Source organism: Dermacentor silvarum, chromosome 1, assembly GCF_013339745.2.
Source record: "Dermacentor silvarum isolate Dsil-2018 chromosome 1, BIME_Dsil_1.4, whole genome shotgun sequence".
NCBI classification, from domain to species: domain Eukaryota; kingdom Metazoa; phylum Arthropoda; class Arachnida; order Ixodida; family Ixodidae; genus Dermacentor; species Dermacentor silvarum.
In genome coordinates, this window is record NC_051154.1 from 145,882,385 (window position 1) to 145,895,320 (window position 12,936).

Here is a 12,936-nt window from a genome sequence, read left to right on the forward strand (position 1 = left end):
ACTCTTTACCTGAAATGTTTCGTAAAAGCTGTTCTGGAAGATCTAGTAATCAACTCTCTGCGGCGGCTGTAAGGGCTACACAGAACGCGAGTTGATTTTCATCCCCTGCCGTTCTGCCACTAGCGCTGCCATTAAGCATTAACCATGAAAAGCAGCGTGAGCCTGGGACACATTGCCGGCACCGCCATAGGACTACAGTGCCTAGAATAATAGAATAATATTCTAGACACTGTAATAGGAAATTTCGCGTCCCGTTGCGCCTATTGTTTACCACTGACAGCGCCATCTCTTAACAAGTTTTCAAGGTATTAAATATTTTTTTTTTTGTTAGTAATGTTAGGTAGTGTGGTCGTCGCATAAGTAAAGCTTTATTCAAAATTATTATTTTAATGTATAGAGCAATAATTTGTATTTTATAATTATTGGTTGAGCGCAGAGTTTATTTTTATATTCAGCCACTCATTCGACTCGACATTTTTTATGCACTAAAAACAGACCAATTTTCTACTGCATCTTATAATGTTTAGCTTGTCTTCAAGTGACCCTGTATAAATTTAGAACCTTGGTTAATAATAAGCGCTTGCACGTGGCAACATAACAGTTTCGGTTTTTGCACAGTTTGTACCGCCGTCTGGCGTCCAGAAGTTGTTTGCACTCTACCATGGAAGTTGCATCTGCCAAAAGGCAGACGCGTGAGTCTGTGAGCAGCTTCAAAATGGCGACGCATATAAGCCGCTCAGGTTCAGCCGGCTGGCCCAAAAGCGCGCCACAGAGTCAGTACGCAGGAAAGTACTTGGGATCCAATCCGTCGAACCTACTAAACTTCACATTGAACCGAACTGTCAACCTGTGAGTAGTTTATCATCTTCGTAATACTGGCATGTTACTGTGGGCACCGGAACAATAGGTGCCACGGGAGTAAACGACACGATTCATTTCTCTGATCGCTGTCTCCTTGGTGCGTGTTGAAGGTCTTATGCACATGTGTAAAGGCCCTGCTTTATTTCTCTAAGGTATCCTCTCACGAACTATACGTTCGGCACGAAAGAGGCGCTGTATGAACGAGACAGTTCTGTGCCGGCGCGGTTCCAACGCATGCGGGAAGAGTTCGAGAAGATTGGCATGCGGCGGTCCGTCGAGGGTGTCCTGCTGGTCCACGAGCATGGTCTCCCCCACGTATTGCTATTACAACTTGGAACCACATTTTTCAAATTGTAAGTAGTCTCCTCACAGGTAGTGCTCTTGTCGAGTCTGCGAACGTACCCAGCTCGTACTTACGGAGCACTGAGGAAGTTTTTTTTTTTTTTTCTTTTTTTCTCTCCCTCTCTCTCTCTCTTGAAACACAAGAAATGTCTGTTTTGTAGCACTCAGTCGGTGGTTAGAGCTCAATAAAAGTTCAACGCCTTAAGTGCTACGCAGACAACTGCAAACCTCGTCGTTTAATTGTCTGGCCTTTCATTGTGGGTGTCACCTGCCCCGTTGTACTGAATTTGCTAATATTCCTGGCATTGTGGCGTTGTTGTGAGCCTCATGAGGTGCTGTTGTCTCTTAATGCGCTGAAGAAGAAACACTCTTGAAACCTACAAGTATGGCTTTTTGGGCTAGTTGGTTAGATACATCAGAGGTGGTCATAGCGCCAGAAAACACGGACAAGAACGAGAGAACAGGACTGCGCTCGTCCTGTTCTCTCGTTCTTGTTGTCTTCTAGCGCTATGACCACCTCTGAACTCTTGAAACACTGAACAAACTTTTTCAGCATCCCTTAGTTATTGAAAAGTTGACTGCTTAACATGCTGCTAGTGTATGACAAATGTCTTTCTAAAGCTTCAAGTGTCACACCGCATGGTAACTAACAATCTGTTAAAGCTACAGCTCTATGCATCATCCTGTGGGGGGCAGCTGCTCTAGTCATGGGTGCCATGACTAGAGTGCTTCCAAAGTGCTGCTGAAAATAGGCTGATCAGGTTAAGGATTCACTGTGAAACTTTGCGCTAAACAAACAGGGACACAGAATACACATGGACGAGTGCTTTCTGTGTCCCCATTTGTTTAGCGCAAAGTTTCACTATGAATCGATTCCAACTAGGCTGGCTCGCAGTAATGCTTCAGGTGAAGGAGCAGCTTATAGTTACGCTATTAGTATTTCAATATGGGGGGAGGGGGGGTGACACAGACTGTCTCTTGGTGGCTATGGTTGAGGCAATGCGAGAGGGCTTCTGTTTTGGGGAGGGTAGCTACTCGAGCTGACTTCGCTCACGAGAGTGTGCCACTTGAACTTCATGAGGCTAATTGGCAAGCCTGAGAAAGGTGGTAGCTTGGGCGAGTTTGGCGATCCAGGCTGTTTATACATTAGTGTAAATGAAACCATGGCACACTGACCAACTAGCTCTATTTATGTGCCTGCAAATTTTCTTTATTGTCCATGAAACTGATCTGCCATGGTGGCTCAGTGGTAATGGTGTTTTGCTACTGAGCATGAGGGCATGAGTTCAATTCATATCCACAGCAGCTCCCATTCCAGTGGGAATACAAAAATGCTTGTTGACTTAAGTTTAGATGAACGTTGCGGAACCTCGGATGGTCTGAATCAATCCGGAGCTCTCCACTAAGGCATCTCCCATAGCTCCAGTGCTGCTTTGGGATGCCAAACAACAACATTTGATTTGATGTCTTTGCCCTAATATTTAAGAGAAGTTACGAAATATGAGATATGGTGCGCATCTATGATTCTTGATATTTATGCTCATTCATGGCAGGGAAGGAGTTTCCATTGTGAGCATATTTTTGCTAAGGTCATGCACGCACATTGCATCTGCACTAATGTATCCCTTTACACTGTTGTAGACCTGGCGGAGAACTCAACATGGGAGAAGATGAAGTGGAGGGGCTAAAACGACTCATGACCGAGGTGGGTATTCAGAAAATGTAATCGCTACAAGATTACTCCTTGCCTTAGCCATGTGACGGCCAACATTCCAAAAGAAATCATTTGGTTGTTTTTCTAGCCTGTATTCCTTTTATGCTCATCGCTGGAATATTGAGTGTCTTGTCGTAGCTTCAGTGGGCATTATAGAAAACTACATGCTCATTTTTGCTTACAGAAAACGATGTGTATAGCAAAGATGTGTATAAGATGTATAGCGCCCCATAACTGCTTTGCTGGTACTCGGCACAGCAGCTATGTCTCGAACAACGTAGCGGTTGCATAGACATGGCACAATAGATGTTTGCAACAGTCATAGTGTCAAATGCAAACAGCACCAGTGACAGCATGTGCACTTATTCTCTACATGAAGGATCATTTTATCTTGCCATCCTAGGTATCCTAAATCTGGTCGCTTTTGCAGCGAAGGCCTCTTTCCACTACATCTGTCTTGCCCTGCTATGCATTGGTGCTAGTGCACCACTGCATGACAGCCATTTGCCACTACTACGACATGCCAGAAAGTGCCATGGTTACAGTGGCTAGAATGGGGAACTATGATGAGCGGCACACAGCACCCATGGGGCGCATTGAAGCCGCCGCGAGGGGGCGCGCTCTGTCGTTGACACGTCGCGCCTGCTCTGCTGCTTCAGTGACGCCACCCGCCTTGACCTGTGGGAAGTTACTCGTTTCTGTTTGTGCTGCAGCAAGTCTATATGTGTATTCATGGCGCAAAAACATTGTTTCGTGCTTGGATGCTACTATCGTACTGCTGCCCAATTTTTGCTCACCTTGAATTGCCTTAGTTTCTACGATTTGGTCAAAGCTACCACCAGTGGCAACTGTGAAGGGGGCGATCTGACACTTCTCTTCAGCAGTGAGGATGTAAACCATGAACTGGACGCACTGCTGGTTAGTGGGAAGGTTGGAGAAATCCACAATGCTTTATTTACGCAGTAGCGCAGAAGCACACGGACGGCGAAAGAAGCAGGCAGGAAAGAAACTAATAACTGAGTGTTCATTGCGCAAGAACGGATATATATATATATCACTGCACGAAATGAAGGAAGACGCACGAACAAATCAACCCAGCAAGTTTAACAGACACAGGTGCCTCGACAAACACTCAGCGCCGTGTCCCGTTTGTTTCTTTTGCCGTCCGTGTGCTTCTGCGCTACTGTGTAAATAATGCCATACCAACTAGCCCACCAGTCCGATGTGGTTCAGTTACAACAAGCTGCACAGTGACAGCTTGCAAGAGCTTGTCTCCTTCCTGCACAAAAATGACGTCATACTGGGCTGTGCACCGCATGGCCCCAGCCTTACCAACCAGGTTACAAAATCCTTTTTGTCACCCTTTTGCACTCCTACACGAAGGCAATCAACAAAGAGAGAGCGTCTTCCCGTGAAAAGAAGCACCTGAAGCTCAGCCGCGTCACTAAGCAGAAAATTATATAAGGCTGACAACGTTCTGTTTGAAATGTTTGTGAACAATTTAAACCAATTTTTTTTTCTCGTGAGAAAAAAACACCAGCTCAGGTCCGTCGTATAGCAAAACGTCATCGATGACTGAGAATGGTTTGTTATAAACGGATTGTGAGCCACTCTACAAAAATGAGTTGTTTGCGTAAACAGTGTGTCAAAAATAAAATGTTTGCTTCCGAATTACCACTGGGAATTTTCTTGTTTTGCGTTCGATAAGGTGTCAGCGGGAGTAAAGGCTCATTCACACCGACGACTTGAGGAGGTCGTGCGACCATTTGCGGACTCGCGACCGAAGGCGACCGATGTTCACACCGGCGAGCCCGGCTGAGCGCGACCGGCAAGTTGCAATCCCGGAGATTATCGTTCTCGGCGAGGAACTCTAGGAATTTATGCAGTTCGCGCGCACTTCGCTGGCACTGTGCAAATTGGTTTCGCGTTCGCTGCAACCATGAATTTTGATTTGAGCGAACAGGAAGACGTCCCTGTGCTGATGTGCTCTGCCCTGGTGTCAGCTGTGGCAGCGCGGAAGCCTCCGAAGAAAACGTTACGCTGGTGGGTGCGCCCGGTGCCTCCGCTCGCGTGAAGTGGCAGGCCACGCAAGCCGCCTCCTGCCCGAACTTTGTGCGCATGACGAGTATTATCGAGAGCAACTTGTAATTTCTAGTTCGCATTGCATGAGATTCGGTGGTGCATAATATTAAAGCGAAGATGCTCACCCGCTGTTCACCTTTGGGTGGCGTGCTCATCCAACGAACAGCAGCTGGAAAAAGGGTTTGTGTTGTGCTTTCTTTTCCTGCTGTTTAGCTTCCAGCGAATGCGACCGCGTACATTCGACTAGTTGCTGTGTCCAGCATCACAGGACAAGACATTACCGGCCTGTAGTCTGCATATTGTGGCGTGGACATTGCATTTGGCGTGGAGGACGCCGGATAATAACACATAACATCACTTTCGGCATGGCGCTGATTGGTTGTGCAGCTTTGCGGCCACGGTCGCGCGACTGAAAAAATCGAGCAGCGAGCGACTGTCCCAAAATGGTCGCTTTTCGAGAAAAGCGACCATTTGCGACTGGTCACTTTGCGACTGGTCACTTTGCGACTGGTCACTTTGCGACTGGTCACTTTGCGACTGGTCACTTTGCGACTGGTCACTTTGCGACTGGTCACTTTGCGACTGGTCACTTTGCGACTGGTCACTTTGCGACTGGTCACTTTGCGACTGGTCACTTTGCGACTGGTCACTTTGCGACTGGTCACTTTGCGACTGGTCACTTTGCGACCAACTTGGTCGCGCGACCACTGCCAGGCGCCGGTGTGAATGAGCCTTAAATCGGCTAAAGCAAGCTACATTCTACCATCGACGTGCGCTTAATCGGATTATTACCTTGGCGCCTTTCAATTACAAAATGGCTAGCATAGCCACTCTATCATCATTTGCCGCCATGCACGAGTGGGTATATTACAAATCTTTCTTTTTGCTTATTGAGCTGCGCACGCGGATGATCGCATTCCTACGCAGCGCCCTTGCACTGCAGCTGCTAGCCGCCGACGTGTAAGCGTGTGGCAGCGCCACCTGGCAGTTTTCTTCCAAAAAGCCACGCGCGAGCCGGCGCGTTCAACACGCTTCCCCGGTCTAGCCACTGTACCATGGTGTTACCTGCTTCAACATTTAATTGGTGTGTTAATAGCGATTTTCATTGTGCAGTGATGTTGAGTTAGAGGATTATGGACTTACAAGCCAGGTCATCACTTAGGAGTAATACAACAGGGTGGCAGAAGCACGCCCGTCCCTACTTGAATTGTGCCAAGGAAATTGTTTGCAAAATACCTTTATGTGGCTGCTGCTGTATTAGTCAAATGGGCCCTTGTGTTAATGATAGATTATGAGAACATGCAAATTCTCTGAAGGGTGTGCCTTGTAGCCACTTTTCTAGCCATGTGTATGTGTGTAAATCCTTCCCAGACTTTGTAGATGCATCATCTTGAAAAGATAACGGGAAGAAAGAACACAAGAAATTTTAAAGTATTTTTTATCCACAAGTTTGGCGATACCTGCATCAATGAACCCTCCGTACCTTAGCTCAGGAAAGAGTTGTTGCATCTTGATAATGAATTGGTAAACATCTCGTGCTCTCGGTGGTGACCACATATAAGTAGCCTTTCACTATATGAATGGACATTATGGTTGCTAGTTTGCGCTCTTGTCTCTCACCTCTTCTTGTCCCGTCTCAAAAGTGCTGTTGCTTCATATATGTACCAACTGGCCCAAGTTAGCACTCTTGAAAATTTTTTTCTTCATAGTTGCTGCGAATTCATGCTCCTGCAATCTGAACCAACCTTAGCCCTTTGCAGAAGCAAGCATTCACAGCTTTGTGTACGCTTAAATGCTGGGTCTGCACAACAGTCTGACACAAGTGGCTGCTGACTTGGCATTATGCCTGGGATGTTACTATCTGTTATTAGCTGTAGCATAAAACATTCAATGGCATGTTTTGTACATTGCATGCCTAAGTCTTGCATATCAGAAGATTAGTTCGTTGAAATCGTAATGCTTGTTGTGTTATTGTGCAGATCCTGGGCCGGCAAGATGGTGTAAAGCAGGACTGGGTCATAGAAGACACTGTTGGCAACTGGTGGCGTCCAAACTTTGAGCCCCCACAGGTTAGTACCTAATTAATCAGTCAATTAAATGTACTGCATGAATAGCACAATGATTGCTGCTGTTAAATTTCCTCAAACTTGCTTGCACAATTTTAATTGCAACCTTTTTATTGGTTACATTTGTGGCTTGCCTAAGCAGTAGTGGCTTGCTACTACTGCTACTCAGCCAACGCTTAACATTTTGGTGTGTCCATGACTGTCATTGGACTTGACTGTGGCTCATACCATAGGATGCTGCAAAAATGTTTTCTTTTTTGGTGGGCATTGCCAAAGCAGGATGTGACTGTCTGGCAATGTCAATATGGTCGCAGTAGTAGATAAATAGCTTGAATCATGGCCTGAGAACATTTGCATTTTTTGAGCCTTGCACCATGCCATTGGCATGCCCACCATTGTGTGATTTGCTAGCCACCTTTTTCACCAGAGCCACTCGCATAACATGCTCGTTTCCTACTCGGGTCATTATTATGAACACGACTGCCTAAATAGGTTTCTAGCCTAAGCAATTCTGATGACTGTGTTGCAATCTGGCCGGCATTTTGTAAAGGCTTGTTCAGTTGCTAGCATTGTTGTGCTGGTGGCTTAATTCATACAACATGGAAAAGTATATATAGCGCGTTATAATTTGTCTTACAATATACTGCATGCATTAGGAAGTTTGCAGGCATAAGATGAAATCAGCTGGGGCAAGGCAGTGATTATTGACGATCGCTGGGAGATGCCTTTGTCCTGCAGTGGACATAAATATAGGCTGATGATGATGGTGATGATAATACTGCATTCTATAACTTTATGGCATTACGTTACAGTTGCAATAGATTCTCTGTAATGTACAATACTAGGGGCATTGGTAATCATTTTGTATAACCTCAAATTCAGCCAGATGTGGGCTTAATCTACGAAAAACTAGACATGCCCCTATGTGCACAGCTTATTGGAAAAAGTTGGCTTAATGGAGTCGGCTCTTAGTAATAGTCAGCTGTACTGTACTTCTACAAGGATTCCACAGCTACCTTGGTTCTCCACAAGAAAAGTAGAAAGTTACCTATCAAGAAAGGGGTCAGGCAACGAGACACAATCTCTCCAATGCTATTCACTGCATGCTTAGAAGAAGTATTCAAGCTCTTAGACTGGGAAGGCTTAGGAGTGAGGATCAACGGCGAATATCTCTGCAACCTTCGGTTTGCAGATGACATTGTCCTATTCAGCAACAATGGAGATGAATTACAGCAAATGATTGAGGATCTTAATCGTGAAAGTGTAAGAATTGGGTTGAAGATGAATATGCAGAAGACAAAGATAATGTTCAATAGCCTGGCAAGGGAACAAGAATTCAGGATTGCCAGTAAGCCTCTAGAGTCTGTAAAGGAGTACGTTTATCTAGGTTAATTACTCGCAGGGGACCCTGATCATGAGAAAGAAATCCACAGAAGAATAAAATTGCATTGGAGTGCATACGGCAGGCATTGCCAAATCCTGACTGAGAGCTTACAACTGTCGTTGAAAAGTGTACAATCATTGCATTCTACCGGTGCTAACATATGGGGCAGAAAGTTGGAGGTTAACAAAGAAGCTCGAGAACAAGTTAAGGACCGCACAAAGAGCAATGGAACGAAAAATCTTAGGACTAACGTTAAGAGACAGGAAGAGAGCGGTGTGGATCAGAGAACAAATGGGGATAGCCGATATTCTAGTTCACATTAAGTGGAAGAAATGGAGCTTGGCAGGCCATGTAATGCGTAGGATGGATAACCGATGGACCATTAGGGTTACAGAATGGATACCAAGAGAAGGGAAGCGCAGTCTAGGTCGGCAGAAAACCAGATGGGGTGATGAAGTTAGGAAATTTGCATGCACAAGCTGGAATACATTAGCGCAAGACAGGGGTAATTGGAGATCGCAGGGAGAGGCCTTCGTCCTGCAGTGGACATAAAATATAGGCTGATGATGATGACTGTACTTCAAGAAAATACTTACTTTCACCTATTTATTTTGATGCAGTTCATGTACTCTTTCATTAGCAGAGGTGTCTAAATGGCACCACTTGTAAAGCAACAAAAATTGCCTCAGAGCAGGGGTCGAAAGCTTTCTCCTATGCTTCATACTTAACCCTTTACCACATGGTGTATCATATATGATAGATATGTATAGAACAGCTTCTTCCCCCTCTTCTTTACCAATGCTGGAAATGTGTCCAGCATTGATATGTTAAGGACCGCACAAAGAGCAATGGAACGAAAAATCTTAGGACTAACGTTAAGAGACAGGAAGAGAGCATCGGCTCTGCTTCATAAAATGATGCTGCTTTCCAAAGCTGTGGCACATGTTACTTTTCAGGGGCATATTATAGGTGCCAATTTGTGCACTAGAACTGGGAAAGGGCCCATGGAGCACAACATTCATCAAAAACAGTGGCCGATATAAGTTCCAATGCGCGAAGCCTCATGGGGCGATAAATTGTGGTCAAGTGCACAACTGTCTGGTGCAAGTAGTGCCTTGTGTTTTGCTTCCTTTCACGTTACTGCCCAATTGTTGCTCTCGACTTCATTCCTCAGCCTTTGCGCACATCCTTTAGCACCCTTGATTCCACTTCTTGAAATAAATGAAAATTACCTTTACAATAATGGTAGCTATTCATTATAAGCCTTTTCCTTGTGCCTTGAATGTACTTCCAGAATGGGCATACGGTTGAGTCCCGCTACAACGAAACTCACGGGACACGCGAAAAATTTCGTTGTGGTGGAATTGCCTTGATGCGAAATTTGTATGTATATACGTACGCCAAATGGCAAACCCGCAAACGAAACCGAAACCATCGTCGGGGAAATCTTAGCAATGGTGTGGGGGCAAAGGTTGACACGTACCGAAGGCGATCAATAAAGTATTAACTTCACGAGAGAATGCATTTCGCGCCGCTGTTAAAGCATTTTTTGTACATTGCAGCCAATGCCTAACTCAATGCGCATGCCCGGCCGATCACGAAACACTCATTTTGTGGCACATGCACTGTCTCAATGAAGCGGTTTGAATTATCACAATTTCACTGCATATTTATGACAAAGTTGGCAAGCTGGGCAAGCTTGCACTTACCAGCAGTTTTATTTCCAGAAGTCGATCAGACTGAATTTCTTACGCTTCATGGCAAGCAAAGGCGTTACGTGCGTCTCATAGTCCGTTAAAAGAGCCATCGCATTGTCGTGGGCTCCAATAACTTTTAAGATGAGGTCAAAAGGATCCATTACTTTCAGAGCAGTTGCCGGAGTCAGTGTGTCTAGCGCGTTGTCATTTTCCCCAGACCAGACACATTGGCATCGTGTTGACAACAGCGGCCACCTTGAAAGCAATCTGTGACGTACACAAAGGGTGCGCCTGTGCGGGCCTCATCTTCAAAGCGATCTGTGATGTGGGCAAAGTGCAACTAGTGCCTGTAGAGTCGTGTGTGCTGTTTACAAGTTTATACGGCCGATAAAACTACTATCCTTAGTTCACTTAGCTGTCTACTAATCTATCGCAATCAATGCTTCCCCTTTCGGGCGAAACTGCGAAATGTTTTCCTTCCGCTTTCTGCCTCGGGATCATATGTGCCTTCTCCTCGAGAGAGAGAAATTCACGCTTCTTCGTTGGCATAGCCATTTCAACCAGACACACACCACAGAAAACGGCAGCGATTGTGGTGGTCCCGCGCAGGCATGTGATAACCACGTATGGCTATGAATTGCAGTGGTGTAAATCGGTACTTTGAATTTGATTTCGTTCACGAAAACCTCGTTCCAAGCAGGCATATGATCGTCACAGCTTTGGAAGGGCCTTGTAATTTGACTACTCGGCAGTTCCAATTTCAATTCAGTCCTAGTTTCGTTCTCGAAAAGTTCGTTGAAGAGGAAATACGGAATAAAACGCCTTCGTTATGAAGATATTTTTTTTATTATTACTTTCTGCAAGTAACGTCCGCCTCTTCGAGTAAACCAGCTCATTAACTAGAATTGTGCTATCTGCCACAGGCAACCTTTAAGAATTTTTGAAAGTGTTCGCTGAAACACCCTGTATATGTCATGGACACATTTCTTTTATCGGAGGTACCACAAGCCCGTCTAAAAGCAACACTTCATTACCACGCAGATGTAGTTGAAGTTTTACCTTATGTGGCGACCTGCTGAGCATGAGGTCACGGGTTTGATTTTCGATGGGGGCGAAATGCAAGACCACCCGTGTGCTGGGCATTGTGTGTATGTTAAGGAACCCCAGGTGGTTAAATTGATCCGGAGTCTTCCACTACAGCATGCCTTGTAATCATATCGTAGTTTTAACACTTACAACCCAAGACTTTCTGAAATTTCTCTGATGCCATCTTAAACATGTGCAACCCAAATAGCAAAAAAAACTTGAAATGTGTGTGTGTGTATATATATATATATATATATATATATAATCTGCTCGTATTCGCTGCCACTGCTGCACATGCGGCGGTAGAGACAGGTCCCGCGCCTCTGTCTCCCTGCAATTTTTTGCATAGGGTCAGGCCTCGCGAGCTTTGCCCTTTTGCTCATAGACACTTAATCTTACTCAGTGCGCTACTCTTGCCTGGCACTGCACGTTTTGCAGACTCGTCAAGCGTCTTCTTGATAATCAAAGGTACAGTGGAAATGTACAGTACAGAGGTACAGAGTTAATTGCTACAGCAGCTCTCCTGATAGATAAACTGATGCCATTGCCACTTTTTGAGCTGTTGGCTCAAACTGAGGAATGGTTGGCTGCAAACAAATGCACTGGCATGTAGCCAGCTTGCCCCAGCTTTCTTTCAAAAGGGGGAAAGAGCAAGGTACATAATGCCAGTGCTCTCTTTCGTGTCTTTCGAAAATTCCAGTGGCATTCTTTCCGTTCACCTTAAAACACATCACCTTTTATTTAACCGTTGCAACATTTGTCTGCAACATTGTGCCTTGTGTGCTGTGGTCATTCGAAAACATTGTTGCTGGGAGCGGTTATGTTAACCGGACAAACACGTGCTTGCACAAAAGATTCATAGGAGCTGGAAATGGCTAGTGTGAGTATAAAAGACAGTGCAGGAACCAGTGACTGATTCTCAATGTAAGCGATTAGTTGAACACTTCTAGTAAGCTATTCACTCAATTAACCCTTTATGGAGGAGTGTTGCATGCTTGCGACACACCGTAAAAAACAATTTCTTGCAGAGATTCGGTATTGGAGTTACTGGCTATAAATATTTAGTCTTCGGCCAATGCTCAATGACAAGCAGCAAGCGTCACTTGTTGGTTTAGAGCAGGAACACAGGATGAGGAAAAAATTTGGATCGCAACTTTCCTTGTTTTGAAAGTGCGGTTGCAGGAGACTGGCCGATGCAAGATCTTCGGCTGCAGTGGTGTCACACAAGTGATGTAAAGCAAACGAAATGTGCACCTATGGTTCACATATGAAGAAAACTGTCTGTACAAATTCCAAACGAAGCCACTGGTGGCTTGGGGTGAGGCCCACTTTGTTTGTTGCTGGTGTTTCCTCCCTATTGCTAAAAAATTTTCTGCAAAATATTTTTTTCTTTTCATTGATTATGTTAATTCTTGGTGTGCTTTGCACATTTAGACAGCAAATAATTTTTCTGTTATTTAGATGTCTTGTCCTTACAGGTTTTTAAGAAATGGTGCACTTGTAGGCATATATTTGTTGTACTTGAAGGCGTATATTTGTTGTATATATATTTAAGTAGCATTTGTTCTTTAATTGCGTAATTCAGTGGAGAACAAAACCTTTAACCTGAACCACTTATCGAAGCTGAGAAATGCAGTTGAAGTTAAATGACTTTTTCAGAAATACTCCACTGCAAAAAAGTTCTTCAGTAATGCGTTCAGCAGA

General features: G+C 44.8%; 1 protein-coding gene across 2 annotated transcripts in view; it reads left to right on the plus strand.

Annotated features, from left to right (window-relative positions):
• Positions 1-623: 623 nt before the first annotated feature.
• Positions 624-12,936, plus strand: part of LOC119436204 (cleavage and polyadenylation specificity factor subunit 5-like) — a 33,418-nt gene continuing 21,105 nt past the window's right edge. For both annotated transcript variants that reach the window (XM_049656233.1, XM_037702988.2), the window contains exons 1-4: positions 624-849; positions 1,014-1,214; positions 2,845-2,908; positions 6,979-7,068. In XM_049656233.1, coding sequence (XP_049512190.1) covers positions 662-849; positions 1,014-1,214; positions 2,845-2,908; positions 6,979-7,068 — 543 coding nt within the window. In that variant the 5' untranslated portion in view covers positions 624-661. The remainder of the gene's footprint in view (positions 850-1,013; positions 1,215-2,844; positions 2,909-6,978; positions 7,069-12,936) is intronic.